General features: G+C 56.4%; 1 protein-coding gene across 1 annotated transcript in view; it reads left to right on the top strand.

Annotated features, from left to right (window-relative positions):
• SRRM3 (serine/arginine repetitive matrix 3) overlaps positions 1-20,213 on the top strand; it is a 52,723-nt gene extending 32,510 nt beyond the window's left edge. Inside the window, exons 4-15 of the mRNA XM_007517995.3 lie at positions 2,425-2,562; positions 2,656-2,736; positions 3,367-3,396; positions 3,679-3,741; positions 3,848-3,883; positions 4,454-4,504; positions 5,372-5,476; positions 5,784-5,961; positions 15,283-15,644; positions 16,211-16,381; positions 16,471-16,608; positions 19,168-20,213. Coding sequence (XP_007518057.1) covers positions 2,425-2,562; positions 2,656-2,736; positions 3,367-3,396; positions 3,679-3,741; positions 3,848-3,883; positions 4,454-4,504; positions 5,372-5,476; positions 5,784-5,961; positions 15,283-15,644; positions 16,211-16,381; positions 16,471-16,608; positions 19,168-19,387 — 1,573 coding nt within the window. The 3' untranslated portion in view covers positions 19,388-20,213. The remainder of the gene's footprint in view (positions 1-2,424; positions 2,563-2,655; positions 2,737-3,366; positions 3,397-3,678; positions 3,742-3,847; positions 3,884-4,453; positions 4,505-5,371; positions 5,477-5,783; positions 5,962-15,282; positions 15,645-16,210; positions 16,382-16,470; positions 16,609-19,167) is intronic.
• The last annotated feature ends 1,774 nt before the right edge of the window (positions 20,214-21,987 follow it).

The raw sequence follows: 21,987 nt of genomic DNA, 5'->3' as shown, positions 1-21,987 counted from the left end.
GTGAGGCTCTGCATCTCGATCTCATAAATAATAGAGGTGTGTGTGTTATGGGTGATGGTGGGGGGAGACACCAGTTTGCTGCTGGAAAGGAGTCCGGTGTGTGGGGGGGGTGACAGACATCTCCTCATATGGTGACTCAGAAACAGCACCCATGAGGGCAAGTGGGGGCCTTCAAAGCTCAAGCCAAAAGCCTCAGCTGCCTTGAGGGAGGAAAGAAAGGGGGGGGGAGGCATTGCTTGGCAACAGGGAGCTGACATCTGGGCCAGGAGCTGGCAGGGGCTTCTGGGGGATCTGGGAGCTGGGACAGGATGTGGGAGAGGAGGCAAGATGGATGGGGCACTACGGGAAGGCAGGGTGCCCTGGGGCATGACTGATGACAACTAGCCATGGAGGCAGCAAAGGATGTTGGAGGGGTGAGGCTGGGGCTGCAGGGAGGAGGGGGCTGGAGTAGGAGGAGGACAGAGGATTAGGGAGGGCGAGTGGAGGGGTGTAGGAAAGGGGCAGCTAAGCCTGGTAGAGGGGAACTCTGAGAAGTAGGGGCAGTGAGGGAAACTGGGTCTGGGGAGGGAAAGTGAGGCTTAGAGAGGAACCAGGGAGTTCAGAGACATGATGGTAGCCATGGATGGTACAAGGGGTCCAGTGTGGAAAAGGAGGCTAGGTGAGGGGGAAAGGGGTTCAATGAATGGAGCTGTGAAGACAGCCTAATGGTGATGCAAAACAGCTTTCCTGCCTTAGGCTCTGAGGTCCCAGGTTCAGTCACTGGCACCACTATCAGCCAGTACTCTGGGAAGAGAAAAAAAAAAAATCAGTGTGGGGAAGGGTGGTGCAGCCCTGGAGCTGGCTCAGTGGGCAGAGTGTCTGACTTACACGCATGAGGCCCCAATTTCAATCTCTGGCATTGCATATGCCAGAGTGAGGCTCCGGTTCTCATTCTCTCTCTCTCTCATGAATGAATTAAATTTTTACAAGACACAGAGCTAGCTCAGCCTGGGAGGTAGCACTGTGGATAAGGTGTTGAACTCTCAAGCATGAAGTCCTGAGTTCGACCCTGACCATTGCATATGCTATAGTGAGCTCTGGTTTCTCCTCCTCCTCCCTCCTCTTCTTTTCTCTTTTATTTATTTACTGGATAGAGACAGAGAGAAATGTAGAGGTAAGGGGGAGATAGAGAAGAAAGACACCTGTAGCATTGTTTTACTGCTTATGAAGCTTCCTCCCTGCAGGTGGGGACCGGGGGCTTGAGCCCAGGTCCTTGTGCATGGTCACATGTGTTCTCAACCAGGTGCACCACCAACTGCCCCCACCCCACAAATAAACAATAGCACAGAACTTAAAAACCTGAGGTTCCAGGGGCTACGAGTTTGATCACAGGCACCACAGGCACCACCTCATGCCAGAACTGAGCAGGTCTGTAGTCTCTCTCAAAAGGAAAGGAAAAGGAAGGAAGGGAAAGGAAGGAGAGGGGAGGGGAGGGGAGGGGAGGAGGAAGAGAGGGAGGAGAAGAAACTGTGGTGCACCTGCTTAAGCACATACATTGCAGTGCAGAAGGTTGCAGGTTTAAGCTCCTGGTCCCTACCTGCAGGGGAGTCGCTTCACAGGTGGTGAAGCAGGTCTGCAGGTGTCTCTCTGTCTCTTTGCCTCTCTGTCTTCCCCTGCCCACTCAATTTCTCTGTGTCTATCCAATAATAAGCAAATAAATATTTTTAAAAGGAAAAACGTTTAAAAAATAAAAGCAAAGGGAAAGAGAGAGAGAGGCCAAGGGTAGCTAGCATAATGGTGATGCAAACAGACTCTCATGCCAGAGGCTCCCAGGTTCAGTTCCCCACATCACCATAGCCAGGGCTGAGCAGTACTCTGGTGAGAGAAAGAGGGGGGGGGTGGAGAGAAATGGAGAAGATGGATCAGTGTGGGATTCAGTGGAGGTAAGGGTAAAGAAGTGGGAGACCGGGACAGGCGGTAGCGCAGCTGGTTAAGCGCAAAGCACAAGGACTGGCGTAAGGATCTCAGTTGAAGCCCCCGGCTCCCCACCTGCAGCGGGGCGTCGCTTCACGAGCGGTGAAGCAGGTCTGCAGGTGTCTTTCTCTCCCCTGTCTTCCCCTTCTCTTCGATTTCTCTCTGTTCTATCCAACAACAACGACAGCAATAACAACAATAGTAACAATAACAACAATAAACAAGGGCAACAAAAGGGGAAAAAAATGGCCTCCAAGGAGCAGTGGATTCATAGTGCAGGCACCGAGCCCCAGCAATAACCCTGGAGGCAAAAAAAGTGGGGGACCCGTGTGCCCATCTTTGCAAACTTCAGGCGACCCGGTGAGGGGGTTGCTGTAAGGCAAGCCCCCTACCTGCGATGGGTTATCGGATCACCAGCGGACCCTCTGGGCTCGGCCCGCAGACCCCCGTCAGCTCCCCTGTCCCCCGCAGCGTGGCGGACATCCCGCGACTGACCGAGGGCGCTGAGCCGGGCCTGAACTACACGCCCTTCCCAGAGGAGGACGATGACGAAGGACCGGTGGATTGCGACTGTCCCGCTGCCTGCTACCGCGGCCACCGGGGGTACAGGTCAGCACCCGCCCTCGGAAGAAGGGGAAGAGGAGAGGCCAGCCCCTCTCCCACCTGGGCGCCCCCCCCAACCCGTCCCCCCTTTCCCCCCAGGACCAAGTACTGGTCCAGCAGCTCGGCGTCGCCCCCACCCAAGAAGAAGAAGAAAAAGAAAGGCGGCCACCGGAGAAGCCGGTGAGAGCCAGGGAGAGACGCGGTGGGGAGAGAGACACACTGCTACCGGGCCCTCGACTCTGCAGCCCCTGCTCACTGGACCCCTGTCCGGGTGCACCTCCCCCCTCCCTGCGGTGCCTCCCACTAAGCGCCCTCCCCCTGGAGACCACACCCACTTTGTGGTCACGCCCACTAAAAGCCCCATCCGGGTGGCCCCGCCCACTTGATGATCCACCCCTGGGTGGCCTTACTTAACAGATGGTCCCGCCCACTGGAGGGCCATGCCCAATAGAAGATCATCAGGGTGGCCCCGCCCATTGGATGATCCGTCCTTGAGTGGCCCACTTGACGACCCGCCCCTGAGTGGCCTCGCCCACTGACCTGTATGGCCCCGCCCATTATAGGCCCCGCTCCCTTCATTTAGCCCCGCCCCTTTGAGCAACCACTTCTCCAACCCTCATGACTGACACCCCACACACATTCTCTCCACCCCACCCCGCTTTGTGGTCCACCAATGGAGGGGGGGTTGAGCTGAGTCCCCCAGCAGATCCCCATTTCTATGTCCCCTCCCCCGGGGGCCCTGGCAGATACTGGGATCCCAGCTAACCCTAGACATTGTCTGTCTGTCCTTCTTGCTCCCCTGGGCCTCAGCAAAAAGAGGAGACTAGACTCGGAGTGCAGGTCAGTGAGGAAGGCGGGCAGGCATGGAGGGGATGGATGGAGATGGGAGGCTCCCTATGGGGAAGTGACCCTTCCAGGCCACACGCTTCAAACCCCCCCACGCCCAGGCAGGAAACTTCAAGGCCTGGGGCCCTGGACACAGCACCCCCCCCCACACACCCCAGCAGCCTTTGCCTTGGGGGCCTCAAGGCCCTCAGGCTTGGTTTCCAGCCCGGGTACCCCAGGCCCCCCCCCACCCATGGCATGAGCCCCAGTTCACTCCTGCCCGCCCCGTGTCCACAGCTGTGGCAGCTCGTCCCCTCTGCGCAAGAAGAAGAAGGGCGTGAAGAAGCACCGCCGAGACAGGTGCCTCCCTCCTGGGGTGGGGGTGGTGTCCAGAGCCGGGCTGGGCAGGTGGGATCCCCCGGCCGCCCCAGGAAGGCTCACAAGAACTTTTTTTATGGTCCTACAGATCTGACTCTGGGTCCCGGAGGAAGCGAAGACACAGGTGAGTAGATGCCTGGAAGAAAAGGCAGGGTACACAGAGCACCCCATAGGAAACCGCGGTCTGCCCCACCCCAGGGCTCCTTGCCAGAGGCCCTGACAGAAGCAGGGGCCCAATTTCTGGTGCTGCACAGACCCTGCTCACCGTTTTCCCTCCTCCCCCTCTGCCTAGCCTCCTTTGGGGTCAGTGCTGGTGTCTACTGCCCCCTCGTGGTCACTGCCGGCTTGCCAGGCCCTCTGGCCTGTCCCTCCAGTCCCTGCATGTTAGAGGTGAACTGGGGCCCAGGGACCCCAGGGAGGTGTGGGGTCCTCTGCCACCATGACCCTTCTGAGCGTCCTCTCCATTGTAAGTCACGTTTGCTTCGGGGCCTATGGACATGCCCCTTGGGAGCTACCATTTGGGACACAGACTTGAGGCAACAGTGGCTCAGGGCAGCCCAGTGGGAGGAGGAAAGAGTCCAGTGACAGCTGGGTGAACTATCTCCTGCAGGACACAGCTCAGGGCTGCAGGGCCTACCTTCCCTGCGGCTCAGGGTTCACACTGGGCTGTCATTGTCGCCTCTAATTTCTGCAGATCTCGAAGCCCCAAAAGCAAAAGAAAAGAGAAGAACAAAGAGAGGAAGAGGTGAGCCCCTTGTACCCCCTCCTTCCCCCAGAGCAAATCTGACCATTTAGAATCACTTACATAGCTCAAATATTAAGAGCTCATTTAACACCCCCCCACACACACACACACAAATAGAAACTTTTGAACTCGGGAACTGGGAGATGGCTCAGAGTGGAGAGCACACGTGTGGCCTTAGGATAAGCTAGAGCATGGGACCTGCATGTGTGAGAGTCCAGAGGCCTCAGGTCCAGTGCCCAGCGCCGCCTCAGGCCAGAGCTGAGCAGTGCTCTGGGGTGTGTTTGTGTACACATTTTATCCTTTATGGTTTTATTACTTTTTTTTTTTCCAGAGCACTGCTCAGCTTTGGCTGATGGTAGTGCTGGGGATTGAACCTGGGACATCAGAGCCTCAGGCATGAAAGTCTTTTTGCATCACCATTATGCTGTCTCCCCAGCCCCAGGTCCTCATGTTTTTAAGCCCAAAGCTCTAGTCACTGCATCAACTCCTGCGCCACCTTTTTTTTTTTAAATGCATTTCTTTAGTAACATGAGAGCTAAGGAAAGAGAGGAAGGGAACACCAGAGTACCACTCTGGCAGGTACAATTTTTTCTCCATTATTTTCTTGTAGAGAGGAGAGACCCCACAGCACCATCCCACACTCATGGTGCTTCTGTGCTTCCTTGTAGCACTGGGACTCGAACCCAGGGCTCACGTGTGGCGAGGTGTGTGCTCTACCCACTGAACCACCTCCCTCCTGGCCCCAGCTTTCTTTTCACAGCAGACCGGGGCTGCCGCCAAGCCTTCAGGAAGACAGGGCTGATTAGGGGGTAGCCTGGGGGCGGGGGCTGGAGAGACAGATGTGGGTACAGGCGGCTGTCTCCTCAGGCCTCACGCAGACTCCCCGGGCCGGAGGTCCCACCGCCACAGCAGCCGTAGCTCCCACAGCCCCTCCCTCTCCTCCCCATGCAGTGATTCCAGATCACCCAGCAGGTAGGTCCTGGGCCCCTGGGAAAGGGGGCGAGAGACCTCAAAGTGGAGTTAAGCTTGACTTTCTGCAGAGGAATGAGTGCAGGGGCTGGGGGGCTGGGCTGGTGGACCAGTGGGTGGCGCTGACCAGGGGATGTGCAAACACTGAAGTGGAAGTGGACGCAGCTGGAGGGTGGGGGCCTCGTTCTCTGGATGCAGGAGGGTTCTGGCCCCCGCGGTGGGAAGGGCGGTGGCCCCTCCCCTTCCTAGTGCGCTGGCAGAGGGGCCGTCCCACGCCGGCCTCCCGCCTGTCCCCTGCCCCTCCCCCCAGGCTGAGCCCAAAGCGCAGAGATGAAGGGCGGAAGACGGGCAGCCAGCGGTCCAGCGCGAGCGTGTCGCCCTCCCCGTCGGGCGGCAGTGGATGGGGGTCCCCGCAGCAGAACGGCGGCAGCCGGCGCAGCGGAGCGCACGGGGCCCGCCCGGGCCAGGAGCACAGCCCGCCCCCCGATGTAGGTACCCGCGCTTGGAGAGGCTTCCCGCGCCGGGCAGGGGGTTTGCGCAGGACTGGGGGGGACAACTCGCCTCCCCCACCCCGTGCACCCTCCGCACCCCAGGGCCAGGGTGAGGGGGTGCTCAGAACCTGAGCAAACTGGAGATCAGAGAGGGTGACCGACGACGGTGGGGTGCCAGGCCCCTACAGGGAAGGAATGGGGTCGTCGCCCCCATGCCTCCTCCCGCTCCCAGGCACACTGTGGTAGGAGGAGCTTGGGGGGCGCGGAGATTTCAAGGACAGGTTCAAGAGACAGGTTCACCGGCGAGCATCATTTGGGTCCTGAGTCTCTTCTCCCTGCCACCACCACCCCCCTGCACCCCGCTAGTCACCCCTCTACTGCCTCAGAGTGCCCCCTCAGCCACAGAGCTGGCCTTTCTAAAGTCCTTGCCCAAATGTGGGTCCCCCATCATGGCCAAGATTCCTCGCAGGAGATCCAAAGCCCCCCCAAAAAATGACTGCCACCCATTCACCCGCATGTATCCCCCCTAAAGTAGTGGTGGTGGTTGCTGGCCCAGAGTGGGGGCACCCCAGGCTCACCCCAGGAGATCCACCCCACTGTGTCGGTGGAGCATAGAGAACAGCACCCCCCACCAGGCTCCCCCAGGGAGAGGGGGCTTGCAGCACTGACTGGAAAATGGGAGGGCCTGTCATTGGGTTGGGAAGGCCTGCAGTTCCCCCCACACACAAACACACACACACACACCTCAACTTGGGGGACCTCAGTGTCAGTCACAGGCGTGTACGTGTTGGTCAGTTTCATTTTGATTTTCGGCTGTTTCCTTTCACCACCACCACCACCACCCCCTTTCTTTTCTCAAACACCCTCATTCCTGCTCCCAGGACAACCCAGTGCAGGAGGTCAGGGGTGCGGTCTCTGGGTTGACTTTTGTTTAGGAGGGGTGTCCCCGGAGGCGGCCAGGCACTGGGTGGCCTCAGCAGGACTTGGTGCTTAAAAGTGCCAGAGATGGTAGCCAAGCCGGGACAGCATTTGCGAACTGCCACTTGCACCCTGCCACTTGCCCCTGCCCTCTCGGACCCTCAGAGTCCTTGGGCTTTAGAACATCCAGGCCTCTTTCCCTGAGCTTAGAGGAAGGGGACTGCAGAGCCTGAGGAGGGAAGTGAGTCTCCTTCATCCTGCTGGCCTCTGGGGAAGGTGAGAGGGGCCAGGGTCCTTAGATCATCACTGAAAACCACTCTGGGTGGGGGGACTCTGGGAAGGGCAGGTACTTCTGGCCACTGCCTTTAAAAAGGGGGGGGGTAGGGTGCTGCAGAGATAGCATAATGGTACTGCAAAAAGACTCTCCATCCTGAGACTCTGAGGTCCCAGATTCAATCCCCAGCACCACCATAAGCCAGAGCTGAGGAGTCTCTCTCTCTCTCTCTCTCTCTCTTTCTCTCTCTCTTTATCCCTGTCTTTAAAAGAAATAAATATTAAAGAGAGGGAGAGAGAGAGAGAGATGAGGACAAAAGTAAGCTTACCAAGTTTAACTGCGTCTATCATTTTGTTTTCAGCCTCTCATCTGAGCGAGGGTAACACTATGATTCCATTTCTCCTTTCCTCAGGGAGGCAGGTGGGGCAGTTGTTGCCACTTGCTCTAGTTACTTTGTGTTTGTTCAAATCTGTTGTTTCATTTTTTTTTCCCTTTCTTCCTGTCTTCTTCTCTAATTTAGTTACTTTTCTGCTCCTTTTATAATGTATAGAAATGCAAGCTATCTCTTGGGATGTTTGGGGTTTGTTTTTGTCTTCTCCTTTCTTCTGGATTGTCCTAGAAGTCTGCTTTTGTGCGTGTCACTATGGGGACCTCTCCTCCTAATGCAGAGCTGGTCTTGAACCCCAGATGAGCATGGGGGCTTTTCCCTGTTTCTTTTGTGATCAGCATTTAAAGGGGAAAATAACTTTTTATAATATTTGACTTATGTAGGATTTGTTGGATAGAGACAGAGAGGAATCTAATGGGAGGGGGAGTCAGAGAGGGAGATAGAGGGGACACCTACTGTACTACGCCCGCCCCCCCCCCCCCCCCCGCAGATGGGGACGAGGAGGTGAGAGGCTTGCAGCTGGGTCCTCACACATTGTAGCATGTGCGCTCAACCAGGTGCGCCACCAACCGGCCCCAGGAAGATAGGTTTTATTATTTATTTATTAATTATATTTTTATTTTAATTTTATTTTTTTAAGATTTTATTTATTAATGAGGAAGATAGGAGGAGAGAGAAAGAACCAGACATCACTCTGGCACATGTGCTGCCGGGGATCGAATTCAGGACCTCATGCTTGAGAGTCCAAAGCTTTATCACTGCGCTACCTCCTGGACCACTAAATTTTATTTTTATTATTGAATAAAAACAAAGAGAAACTGAGAGGGGAAAGGGAGATAGAGATAGATAAGGAGAGAGAGACACCTGCAGCACGGCTTCACCACTCATGAAGCTTCCCCCTTGCAGGTGGGGACTAGGAGCTTGAACCTGGGTCCTCATGCACTGTAATGTGTGCGCTTAACCAGGTATGCCACCATCCCGCCCCAAGTAGATAACTTTTTTTAACTTTTATTTATTGAATAGAGACAGCCAGAAATTGAGAGGGAAGGGGGAGATAGAGAGGGGGAGAGACACCTGCAGCCCTGCTTCACCACTCATGAAGCTTTCCACCCACCGGTGGGGACCGGGGCCTCAAACCTAGGTCCATGTGCATTGTGACATGTGCACTTAACCAGGTGCACCAGCAGCTGGCCCCAAAGAGATAACTTTTTTTTAAAGATTTTATTTATTTATGAGAAAGATAGGAGAAGAGAGAAAGAACCAGACATCACTCTGGCACATGTGCTGCCAGGGATCGAACTTGGGACCTCATGCTTGAGAGTCCAAAACTATATCACTACACCATCTCCCGGACCACAGAGATAACTTTTTAAAAAAAAAAAAATTTATTCCCTTTTGTTGCCCTTGTTGTTTTACTGTTGTAGTTATTGTTGATGTCGTTGTTGTTGAATAGGATAAAGAGAAATGGAGAGAGGAGGGGAAGACAGAGAGGGGGAGAGAAAGACAGACACCTGCAGACCTGCTTCACCACTTGTGAAGCAACTCCCCTGCAGGTGGGGAGCTGGTGGGCTTGAACCAGGATCCTTAAGCCAGTCCTTGCGCTTTGCACCACCTGCGCTTTAACCTGCTGCGCTACCACCCGACCCCCCATGGAGATAACTTTTAATGACTGTCTCTTGCCCTCCCCTCCTCGTGGCCTATGGATATAAATGGACAAAAGAAGTGAGGGTAGTCTCACTTCCATGAGAACCTTGGAGAGTGATATGTCCCAGGTCACCTGTGTCTTCTCACTTCCATCCAGTGGGACATGAGGGGGTCATGGCTGTGCAAAACCTTCCAGGCCAGCCAGGCCTCAGATCTTTAAGAGGCCGTGGAGGAGCCAGTGCAAGACACCTGAGAGCTGGACCCCACCCACCCTGAGGGGTTTCTAGCTACTTTAGAAGGACACACACAGCTTAGAGCAGAGGAGTGACTGGCCCAGGGTCACACAGCTGGTCAGAGTTAAGCCCAGAAGTAGAGACCCAGCTGTCCCACCCCTAAGATGTCCAGGACCACCAACCATAGTTGAGAATGTCCAGGGTGTCTGCAGGGTAGGGAGAAGACTGGACAGAAGACACTGCGGGTCTCAGCACCTGCCTCCCCCACCCCCTTCCCTGAGAACGGGGTGTGGAAGATATCAGGGCCCTGCTCAGATCTGGCTGATGGTGGCACTGGGAATTGAACCTGGGACCTCAGAGCCTCAGGCAGGAAAGTCTTTTTGCATCGCTGTTATAATGTCTCCCCAGCCCACTTGTTGACTTCTTCCCAAGCCTGAGGCGGGCTAGAACTCAGTGCTCTAAACCTCATCTGTGGTTGTCTGTCCTTATGAATGCACTGTGCCCCCCCCACCGCCACCCCCCTCCTCTCTTCCCACCTTGTTTAGACTCCACTCCCATCTCTGACCCACCTTCCTCTCTGCTCCTGCCATGCTGGCTGTCTCACCTCCTGTCTCTCTTCCTTGCCATCTCTCAATCCCCACATCCCTGCAGCCTACTCTGTGGTTCTGCCTCCATCTGCCCCTTCCCTGCATGCCCCCCCAACACACACACACACACACACACACACACACACACTGAGGTTTTTTGGGGGGGAGGTAAGAGAGCTCAGAATAGACTTGGCACCTCTGTGGGATTCTGAGACGAAAGGAAACCAATCGAACTGAAATGGAATCCTAGCCCCCATTCCCAACAGAGCTTAGTGTCGTCCCCCCACCCCACCCTGTGCCCGTCCGTCTGTCCGTCCGCATCGCCCAATGCAGAGACCTTCTTCTCTTTTCTGTTACTGCCTCGCGTCCCTGAGCACTGAGAAGGTAGGTACCCCGGCTCCGCTGTGCGCTGCTCGCTCTCATCTGCAGGCAAGCCCACCCACTCTGCTTGGTTTGAATGTGGTGTCTCTCTCTCTCTTGGGTCCTCCCCTCCCCTCTCTCTTTCCTTCTTTCAGTGACTCCTCATTTGAGACTTGTATTTTCTCCCGGAGACCTCCAAAGCTGTGTTTCCTGGTCTGTCGTTTGGTTTCTTGATGATTTTTCTGGTCCATTCTTTCTTTTCTTTCCACCTGCCCTCCAACCCACCCTCCTCCTTCCTCCCCAGTCCCTACTTTCTCACTCCCTCTCTTTTTCATTGTGTTGCCCTCTCCAGATGCATTTCTCTGGTTCAGCACCCCCCTGTTCATGTCCCCCCCCCAAAAAAAAAAAAAACTTCCCATCCTGACCTGTCTGCTATGGTTGAGCCGATATGATTTCACATGTCTGGGTTACCCGCTGAGCCCGTCACCTCTGCAGCTGCGCAGTGTGGAGGCCTCTGGGCCTCAGATCCTGGAGTCAGTTTTGACCAAGGTCAGGATGGAGGAAAGGGCTTTTGCCCCACCTTCCAGGGCCTTCTGGGCTCTCCACCCTGTCCTGGCACCAGGGCTGAACAGCACCTTTGGGGGGCATGGTACTTGAACTTTGGAGGCCGAAGGTGAGCTGGCCAATAGCAGATACCTGACAAAGAGGACCTACTTAGCAAAGTCCCAGTGGGAGTGGGACTGGGGAGTGGAGGGGCCTCACAGCTCACTGTCCCCCCCAACTCAGACAAGGCCCCTTCCCAACTCCCATCATCCCCCTATCTTCCAGAAGGATATGTGCCCCCCCGTAACCCCCCTGTACAGAATGATCCAGAAATGCCAGCAATTAGGGTACCCCAAGGTCCTGGGACTAGTGTGGGTACTAGTCAGGGGAGCTGGTCAGGTATCCCAACTCCTCTTCTTCATCCTTTAATGGTTCCCTGTTCTGCTTGGGGAAGCCAGGAGAGTCTGGCCACCTCTCCTATGGTGGGGGGAGGGTGGGAAGGAGAAAGCATGGCTGGTGGAGGTGCAGGAGACCCTGGCCCAGCGCTGTGGAAGTGGGTCCAGAAATGGGGTCCTTGGAAGCTGGGTTTGAGAGATGGTGGTTTGGGTCCTGAGGAAGCCCCCACTCCTTGCTCCCCCTTCCACTGTCTTCCTCTGCCTCTCCAGAACTTACCCCATAAGCAAAAGGAAAGATGTGTGGTAGCAGGTGGTGCCAAGGGGCAGGGTGGGTGCCTGCGAGGGGGCTCAGAGGCAGGACTTGTTCCTCATTGGCTCATTCATTCATTCATTCATTCATGCACGCACCCAGCAAGCATCAGGTAATCAATCATTCTCCATGCCGCCAGACCTCCTCTGGGTGGTCATACCAGGGGAGAGGCAGAAAGCCCTGATCCACAGCCACCAAGAGTCTCCCCCAGGGAAAGCCTTCCCTACCACTCTACCCAGAAGCCACTGCCTTCCTCTGCCACCCTGGATTGCCACCCCCATAGGGTCCCCTGGATTTCCTTGACTGCTCTGATCTGGTGTCTACCCCCATCTTTCTCCAATTCTCCCCAGCAAAGACTCCAGTTATCCACCCCCATGTCACCAATGGGGAAAGTGAGGCTCTAGAGTTAGGTCACTTCGTTAATTAAGCTATCCAGGCACATTTGGGGTTAATCCTAAAGAGGAAGTGAGAGAGACAGAAGGAGAGCTTGGACTTGTCCAAGGCCTGCCAGACTAGAAGTGTAGGGGCAGCTCAGGGACCTGGGCTTCCGTGGTCTAGAGCAGTAATAATAGAAAGGTTGACATCTACCCAACCCAGACCTCCAGTTTATAACACTGCCACCCCACTCCCAGACCCCCTTCCCAAAGCCATAAGCCAAGACTTTTTATTATTTTTTTACTATATTTATTTATTGGATAGAGACCACCAAAAATCAAGAGGGAAGGGGGAGATAGAGAGGAAGAGAGACACCTGCAGCCCTGCTTCACCACTCGCAAAGCTTTTCCCCTGCAGGTGGAGACCGAAGGCTTGAACCCGGATCCTTGCACCCTGTAACTTGTGTGCTCAACCAGGTGCACCACTGCCTGGCCCCGCCAAGACTTATTTTTTATCTTTAGCTGCATCAAGTCTGTTTAGATCCTATCCAGGAGCAACTTTGATTTAGAAGACTGCTGCGTACAGTTCAGTGGCTTCCAGAGATAGGTGTCAGCAGGTCACACCCTTCACCAACTTATCACCTTCCCCCAGAGGGCACTGGGTCCTCACTCCTCTGCCACTCCCCCCACCTCCCCCTCCCCAGGCAAAGACTTCTGAAAGGTAGAAGTCACCATCCTCTGGGTAGGGGGTACTGTGCTTTCTCAGCTGGGGTTCCTACTGGACATGTGTTCATTTTACACGCTTTGATTACGGGGGTAGGGAATCAAACGCGGATTCAGGAGACAACGTCTTTCTCGTTTGCTGCCTCCACCAGGAAGACAGGCTGCCTGACTGAGCTGAGGTTAGGGGCCTTGGGAGTTGTGAGGCACTGACCATCTGCTGGGGTGGAGGGGGACGTTAGGGAGTGAATGGACATCTCAGAAGGGGCCATAGCCCTCATCTCTCCTTGCCAAAGGAGAGGTGAGGGGTGAGAGGATGACCAAGCCATTGGGATGCTCAGAAGGGCATCTCAGGGTCTGCTGGTACCCATTCCACAAGCCTCTGCACCAACCTCGCCCAGCCTGAAAAGTTCATTGGATACTTGGGCCGTCAATCAGGGCTTTCCACCAATGAGGGGCCCCATCTTGTTATCTCCAAAATGGCTGCCCGCAGGGCCAAGAGAAGGGAACTGGGTCACCACTGGCTTTCTTCTCTCGCTCAAAGGAGTCTGCCCAAAGTGCTTGGCCCAGACTCTGCCCTCCTCCCAGACTTGGTCCGCACCCTTGTAATGACACTAATGAAGTGGCATAGAGGAGCTAACGGGTGCCAAGTTCTGTGATTCACAACTGAGGTTGCAGAGCTGAATCCAGCGCGGGGGGGGGGGGGGGGGGGGGGGTGTCATCAGAGCGCAGTTGGTGCTGGTGACTGGGGGTGGTCCGGGGGGAGGCGGACAGACTTACCGACAGGCAAGTGCAATCCATCTTTACCAGTTCCAGGCCCAGGACCGGAAGAGGTGTCAGCCTATGGAGGGAAGAGGGTAGGGAGGGTGAAGAGTGTATTTATATCTGATCCGGAGACCTCAGGAAGCAAAAACCCAACCCTTTCATTTGAGGCTGGGGAAACCGAGGCCCAGGATGGGGAAGTGACTTGGCCAGGGTAACTCAGTGAGGTAGCAGCAGGTTCTCAGGGGCCCCTGGACCCCAGCCAGGGAGGCCCCTTTCCGGTTTTCTGGATCCTGATCCTTTTTGTATCCACTTGTGGATGACATTTGACATCGCTAGGAAGCAGTGGTCATGGCAGAGAGGTGCCTCTAGGCCTAGAATGGGGTGGTTACGTTTTTTTTTCTTTCTCTATCTCTCTTGCATTTTTTTGTGAATCTAATGTTGAACTTATGCTACCACACTTTTCCCTTTTCTTACACACCTTACCTACTAAAGGAGGAAGTGCCACTTTGTTGGTAAGTGGACGTTAACCAAGAGGGACTTAAAAAAAATCAGAACTTTGAAAAAAAAAAAAAGAAAGAAAGAAAAGAAAGGAGAGAAACAGAAAGACAGTCGGTGCTGCTGAAGTTCCACAGGTCTCTGCAGGGCCGGAAAACAAAGAAAAGTGTTAACTGAGGGGAAAAAAAAGTCAGTTTCCCAGGAGTTCAGACATTTTTTTTTTTTTTTTGGTATCTAATGACATTTGTGATTTTGGGTTTTTTTGTTTGTTTTTTTTCCTGTTTTCCTCCCTTTCTTCAGTTTCGGTTCAATTTTGAGTTCAACTGTCCCACCCCGCCCCATCTGTGTGCTGTGTGCCCCCCCATCCTCTCTCCTGCCCCCTACGTGCGCTGGGGGCCTGTCCTGGTGGGCTCGCCCTGGCCCGGCCCCCCAGTGGCCACATTCTTCTCTCAGCCGGGATCATCCGTCCCGTGGGGGGGGCAGTGCCAGCCCCCCCAGTCTGTCCTGGAGCCCCCTCCCCTTCAGCGCCTCCCACCGCTCTGTCCCTCTTGTGTTTTGCATGCTAAGAACCTTGCATGAGCTGCACTGTTGAGGCCAGAAGGTGAACACGCAGGAGAGGCAGAGGCAGGGCAGGTGAAGGGGAACCGTGTGTGCGATGCTCCGGGACTGGTGGCCCCCGCCTGGGCCTGGTGAAAGCCCCCTCTTCCTCTCTCCCCCTGCCCACCCACTCTCGCCCCATCTCTCCCTGCTTCTCTGCTCTCTGTCTCTCCTCTTTCCTCTGTTTTCTCTCTTGTCTCTGTCTTCCCTCTTTTATTTCTCTGTCTTCTCTCCATCTCTTTTCTCTTTCCACTCTTCTCCCTTTTATTTCTGTTTCTCGAACTCTTCCCTGATTCGTGTCTCTGCCTTTCCCTTTCCTCACTCTCTCTTCTCTGTTTCTTTTTTCTCTGTGCCTCTGGATCTCTCTCCTATCTCTGTCTCTCCATTCTTTTTCTTCCTGTCTTTCCCCTCTCGTTTCTATCTCCATCCTTCTTTGTGTGTCTCTCCTTATTTCTCTCATCTCTGTGTCTCTGAATTGTCTGTCTCTGTCTCTCTACTCACTGTGTCTTTTTCCTCCTCGCTTTACTGTCTCTTTGTTGTGTATTTCTGTTTTTCTTCCCTGCTTCTCTCTCTCCACCCTCTCTCTACTCTCTTCTGTGTCTCTTTCCTCTCTGTCCTTGTCTCTGTCCCTGCTCCTTAATCTCCACCCCGTCTGTCTGTCTGTCCACCCCCTGTCCCCTCTCCATGCCCTCTCTGCCTCCTCTCTCCCCGCTAGAAGCCCAGCTCGCCCTCGCCCAGGGCCGGCGACCAGGTGGAGGCGGGCGCGGCATCGCCGCCCGCGGGGAAGCAGAGCCCGAGCCCGCGCTCCACGCCGTGGTCTCAGACCCGGGGAGGCCGCCCGGCGGGCGGGCCGGCTCGGAGGCGGCGGAGGAGGCGGCGGCGGCGGCGGCGCTCACGGTCCTCGGCGTCAGCTCCCCGCCGCAGAGGCCGCCGGCGCGCCCGGCCCGCAGCTGCCCGGGGCTCGTCGCGCTCGCTCAGCAGAGCCCGTTCCAGCAGCGACTCGGGCGGCGGCGGCCCCGGGCCCGGAACCGAACCCGAAGCCGGCTCGGAGCGAGGCCATGGCAGGCGTGGGAAACGGTGAGAAATCGGCCTTACCATGACCCCTGCACTCCCCCCCCCACAAAAAAAAAAAAACACCTTCCCCCAACAAGCCCTTTCCAAGGCTCTCTTCTTCCACTCTCACCCTGCGTCCCCCCAGCACCCTTCACCCCTCGCCAACCCCCAGCCCCCCCAGGAACAGTCCCCCACCATTCTCCTACCAGACTTACTGCCCGCCCCACCATAATTCTGTGCACCGCCTTCTCCGCTGAACGCCCCACACAGAACCCCACCGCCTCAATGTACATAGCCTCATCCCCTCCTCCGCGACCCCCAAGGACCCCTCCCCATTCTGAAGTCCCCACCCTGTCACCTGTTCCCTGTCTCCCCCTCGACCGCTGCCTCCACTGGGCCCCCACTTTCTCCCCAACAGACCCCCCTGTTGTGCTCCCCGTGTCGTCCCTCTGTCCTGTCGCTTTCCCTTCCCAGCCCCTGCTCTGAGCGGAGTCCCTAATGCCATCTGCCCCCCCCCGTCCCCTCCCAATCCTCCCTTGTACCCCCCTTCCCCTCTCCCCTGCTGACCCCCCCTGTCCCCCGTGCCCCAGACCCAGGGAGCGGCCCCAGCGCACCCGGCCGGTCAGCACGTCCCCGTCGCCAGGCCCGAACCCGCGATCCTGGAGCTCCAGCCGCTCGGCCTCTCCGTCCCGCTCGCGCTCGGCGGACAAGCGCTCCCGCTCCCGCAGCCGCTCGCCATCGCCCAAGAAGCCGCCGGGCCGGTGAGTCGGAGGTGACAGGGCTGAGTGAAAGGAAGGGGGCTGTGGGTGCGGGGCGCGGGCTGCTGCGGGGCTAACGGGGCTCCCCGCAGGGACAAGGACGCCGAGGCCCGTGCCCGCCACGCCGAGGCCGAGGCCGCCCGCGCCCGCCGCCGCTCCCGCAGCTACTCGCCCATCCGCAAGCGGCGCCGCGACTCGCCCAGCTTCATGGAGCCACGGCGCATCACCAGGTAGGGGTGTGTGTGAGGGGGGTCCCGGAGACCCATGGGGGGAAGACCGGGCCAGGGCTCACTCCAAGGACACGGGCGCACCAGGCCGAGGGGGGGGGGGGCCACGGGGGGCAGCTGTAGGTGCCGCAAAGCTCTGGAAGACTAGACTCCACGGCCCTCCTGGAGCCAATGCCTGCCTCCCGCCGCCGACTCATCCTTCTCTCCTTCATCCCAAGGTGCAGCCAGCCGAGCGGCCGGGGGCCCAGGGAGAGCCCCTCCCCTGGCTGCAGGGGAGATGCCCAAGTGAGCTGACGGGGCCTTTCTGCTCTCTGACCACCCCTCCCCACTGCGCACTCCCTGCCCCGCCCCGGGGTCTCGAGGAGGGGGCAGCCCCGTGGGATTCCGGGGGACACTGGGTGGCCGGTGGAGCAGAAAGCCAGATGATGGCAGCTACTCTGCCAGGACTGGGAGGCCTGGGCCCTGGTCTCGGGAAACCTGCCCCCCACCCCCCTCCAACTTGACTGGAGAAGAGGAAGGCTACCCACCTTGTGCCCCCGCCCTGCCACTGCCTCTCTGGGCAGCCCCGGGTCCTCTGCCTCTGTGGGCTGCAGTTTTTAGCCAGCAGGGCTCCCCCAGAGTGACCCAGAAGGTGGGGAGGGGGCATCCCCAGACTATACCCCCCCTCAAGCAGGTCCTGTCCCCCCCCACAAAACAGCAGGGGGGGGCCTGCTACACACCCTGTGCCCTCCCCAGCCCCACCCACCAAGCTGCCTCCTCCTCTCCCCCCACTAACTGCAACCCTCCCCAATTTTCTTTCTCAGAATTAACCTCGCGCCCTGGGCGTGGCCCGTTGTTTAACCTCTTTTTTCTTTCTCTGAGGTCACAGCTTCCTGGCTTCACACTAACTCTGGGGGGGGGGGAGGTAGCAGAGTGAAGAAGGGGAGGGCTGTAGGGGGCTGGGCAGCAGTGGCCAGGGGTGTCCCCCAAGTTCCCTTTGAGAAAAGCCTTAAAAAGCAGTGTGCCTCCTTGGGTGGAAGGCAGAGAGGTGGGGCTGAGCTGGATTCACCCAGCCACAGGGGCTTTGGTCCATAGGGGCAGTTTGCAATTCAAGCTTCATCCACCCTTTACTAAGTCACTTTGTCACCAGGGGTGTTGCTGGAGCTCAGTGTCTGTACTTTGAATCCTCTGCTCCCAGTGGTCATTGCTCCTTTTTTATTATTTTTACAATAATAATTGTTATTACTATTATTGATTTTTTAGAATTTATTTATTTATTCATGAGAAAGATAGGTAGAGAGGGAAAGAACCAGACATCACTCTGGTACATGTGCTGCTGGGGATTGAACTCCGGACATCATGGTTGAGAATCCAGTGCTTTATCCATTGCGCCACCTCCTGGACCACCTTTTTTATTATTTAAAAAATATATATATATATTTGTAGTTATTATTGTTGTCATTGTTGGATAGGACAGAAAGAAACGGAGAGAGGAGGGGAAGACAGAGAGGGGGGAGAGAAAGATAGACACCTGCAGACCTGCTTCACTGCCTGTGAAGAGACTTCCCTGCAGGTGGGGAGCTGGGGGCTCAAACCGGGATCCTTAACGCTGGTCCTTGCACTTTGTGCCACCTGCGCTTAACCTGCTATGCTGCCGCCCGACTCCCTTATTTTTTTAAATTTGATTTTCTACTTGATAGGACAGAGAAGTTGAAAGGGAAAGAGAAGAGGGGCCAGGTGGTGGCACACCTGGTTGAGTGCAGAGGTTACAATGTGCAAGGACCCAGGTTTGAGTCCCTGGTCCCCACCTGCAGGGGGGAAGTTTTGCAAGTGGTGAGGCAGGGCTGCAGGTGTCTCTCTCCCTATCACCCCTTCCCTCTTGATTTCTGGCTGTCTCTATCCAATAAATAAATAAAAATTAAAAAGAGAGAGGGGAAAGGGAGAGAGAGAGAGACCAGTGTGCACTCAACCAGGTGCGCCACCACCTGGCCCATAAATTTGATTTTCTACTTGATAGGACAGAGAAATTAAGAGGGAAAGGAGAGAGGTCAGGTGGTGGTGCACCTGGTTGAGAGCACATGTTACAGTGCACAAGGACCCAGGTTCAAGCCTCCAGTCCCCACCTGCAGGGGAAAAGCTTTGCAAGTGATGAAGCAGGACTGCAGGTGTCTCTCCAGTTCTCTCTTTCTCTCTGCCTATCACCCCCTTCCCTCTCCAGCTGTCTCTATCCAATAAATACATAAAGGTAATAAAAGTTAAGAAGAGGGAGGGAGGGAGAAAGAGAAAGGAGAAAAAGAGAGACATCTGCTTCACTGGTTGTGAAGCTTCTCCCCACAGATAGGAACTGGGGGCTTGAACCCAGGTCCTCATGCTCTCTCTAGCCTGTGAGCCACCACCCACTATGTGTGGAGTTGGTTTGGGGACAAGTGTGGCAGAGTTGTGAGGCCTAAGTTGGACTCTGGGGAGACTGAGGGCTGGGGAAGGGGGGCGGGAAGCCCCCTGGCCACTGCCCCCGTGGGACTCGGACCCAGGGCCGGCCTGGGGAGAGCTGCGGGCGGCCAGTGACTGGCTTTCCCTCGGCAGTGCGCGGAAGCGGCCCATCCCCTACTACCGGCCTAGCCCCTCATCATCATCGTCTGACGGCCTGAGCAGCGAGTACTCCAGCCGCAGCCCCAGCCCCAGCCCCAGCCGCAGTCCCAGCGCTGGCCGCAGTCCCCGGAGCTCCAGCAGCCGCTCGCGCAGCGCCTCCCGGACCCCCAGCCCCAGCCCCAGCCGCAGCAGCTCCGAGAGCGGGGCCTTCTGAGCCAGCGCAGGCCGGGAAGATCTTGCGAGTGGGGACCCCGAGGGCCTGGGGGGCGCTAGGCGCCAGCCACTGCATCCAGAGGGCACCCCGCCAGGCCTCGGCACCCCGCCCCAGCCGCATCCAGGGAACACAAGAGCCGTGTGAACACAGCCCCCCCACCCCGGGCCCCCCTTCTGCCCTGCTCCGCGCCAGCTCAGGGGCTGGGGACCTGGGCCCCTCCAGAGAGGCCGGGCCTGGGTATCCCCCACCCCCAACATGGAGGAAGAAAACCGAGTGTGGTGCAAGCGCAACCCCCTGGGACCTGGAGGCTGGCCCTGGGGGGTGGGGACTGGGGCCTGAACCCCAGCTAGAGGGGCTGGGGAGCTCCCTCCCGCACCTCCAGTCCCCCACCTGTGCCCTGGGCCAAGGCCTCCTGGCAAGGAGAGAAGGGTTGGACAAGGTCACCACCTGCTGGCCAGCCAGGCCCATGTCCCACCCGATGGCAGATGGCAGCTCTTGGGGCCCGCCCCCAGGTGGCCAGACAAGGCTGTGGGGAAGGGGTGCTGTGTGCCCCCCTTCCCCAAGAAGCAGGGCCTGTGGCCCGGGGCTACCCTCTGGCAGGCGCCAACCCTCTGCTGCCCCAGCCCCCTCCTCCTGGGGCCCTCAGGGATCTCACAAAAGTCTTCCTTGGCCCAGCAGGGCAGATGCCCTGGGCTCTGGTGGGGGGAGGGGGTCTGGGGTTTGGTCCGGGTTCCCCCCTCCATCTCCCCGCCCCTATTTTCCACAGTGCGGGTAGAAATTGGACTCTAATAATAAACAGTTGGTGCCCGGATGGCAGGTGTTGAAACACAGCCTCTGTGGACTGGGGGTGTCTGTGGGGTGTGGGGAGGGCAGGGAGCTGGGGTCATCCCCTCTAGGGGCTCAGAGAGAAGAACTGACCCCCAGTGGGGCCATCCCCCCATACCAGTGCTTGGAACCTTTCTGAGTGTGGGGAGGTTCCAATGGGGGAGGGAGCAGGAAGCCCGTCCCCCCAACACCTGAGCCTTACACAGCCCACCAGCAGCTGGGCAGGGCTTGCCTACACCATCCTGCGCTGGAGCACAGCTGGGAGGACAGATTATGCGCCATCCTGAGGATATGGGGCGGAGACCCGCAGAGGAAGGCCAGTACCCAGTCAGCTGCCAGCCACCTAAGGGAGTACCACAATGGGGGCTGGTTTAGGAAAACAAATGAGGCTTACTATTATTATTACATTTACTTATTTATCTTTTTTTTTTGTTTTTGCCTTCAGTGTTATTGCTGGGCTCCGTGCCTGCACCACAAATCCACTGCTCCTGGAGGCTATTTTCCCCCTTATGTTGCCCTTGTTGTTTTTATTGTTGTGGTCATTATTGTTGTTATTGATGTCATTGTTGGATAGGACAGAGAGAAATGGTGAGAGGAGGGGAAGACAGAGAGGAGGAAAGAAAGATAGACACCTGCAGACCTGCTTCACCACTTGTGAAGCAACCCCCTGCAGGTGGGGAGCCGGGGCTCAAACTGGGATCCTTAGACCAGTCCCGGCAACATTTACTCATTTATTTATTTATTTATTTATTTATTATTCCCTTTTGTTGCCCTTATTGTTTTATTGTTGTAGTTATTATTGTTGTTGTTGGATAGGACAGAGAGAAATGGAAAGAGAAGGGGAAGACAGAGAGGGGGAGAGAAAGGTAGACACTTGCAGACCTGCTTCACTGCCTGTGAAGCAACTCCCCTGCAGATGGGGAGCCGGGGGCTCGAACCGGGATCTTTACGCCGGTCCTTGCTCTTCACACCACGTGCGCTTAACCCACTGTGCCACCCACCACCTGACTCCCCATTTACTTATTACCAGAGCCCTACCCAGCTCTGGATGATTGATGGTGGTGCTGGGGACTGAACCTGGAACTTCAGAGCCTCAGTCAAGAAAGTTTTTTGTATAACTGCTGTGCTGTCTTCTTGGATTTACCATTTTTTTAAATATATTTATTTATTTTTTTAATTTAATTTTATTTATTCCCTTTTGTTGCCCTTGTTGTTTTATTATTGTAGTTATTATTGTTGTTGTCATCGTTGTTGGATAGGACAGAGAGAAATGGAGAGAGGAGGGGAAGACGGGGGGGGGGGAGAGAAAGATAGACACACCTGCAGACCTGCTTCACCACCTGTGAAGCGACTCCCCTGCAGGTGGGGAGCCGGGGTTCAAACCCGGATCCTTATGCCGGTCCTTGTGCTTTGCGCCACCTGCGCTTAACCCGCTGCGCTACAGCCCGACTCCCCAAAAATATATTTATTATTGTGGTCTGGGAGGTGGCTTTGGACTCTCAAGCATGAGGTCCTGAGTTCAATCCCCGGCAGCACATGTGCCAGATACGACACTCTATCTTCCTCATTAATAAATAAATAAAATCTTTAAATATTTATTTATTTATTAACGAGAAGGGGAGAAAAAGCAAGCAGCATCACTCTAAAACGAGATTCCAGGAGGGAGTCGGGCGGCGGTGCACCTGGTTAAGTGCACATGTTACAGTGCACGAGGACCCGGGTTCAAGCCTCTGGTCCTCACCTGCAGGGGGAAAGCTTCACAAGTGATGAAGTGG

This window comes from Erinaceus europaeus, chromosome 15 (genome assembly GCF_950295315.1).
Source record: "Erinaceus europaeus chromosome 15, mEriEur2.1, whole genome shotgun sequence".
In the NCBI taxonomy this organism is placed as follows: domain Eukaryota; kingdom Metazoa; phylum Chordata; class Mammalia; order Eulipotyphla; family Erinaceidae; genus Erinaceus; species Erinaceus europaeus.
The sequence above is the reverse complement of the archived record's forward strand: the minus strand, read 5'-3'. Positions and strand labels throughout refer to the sequence as shown.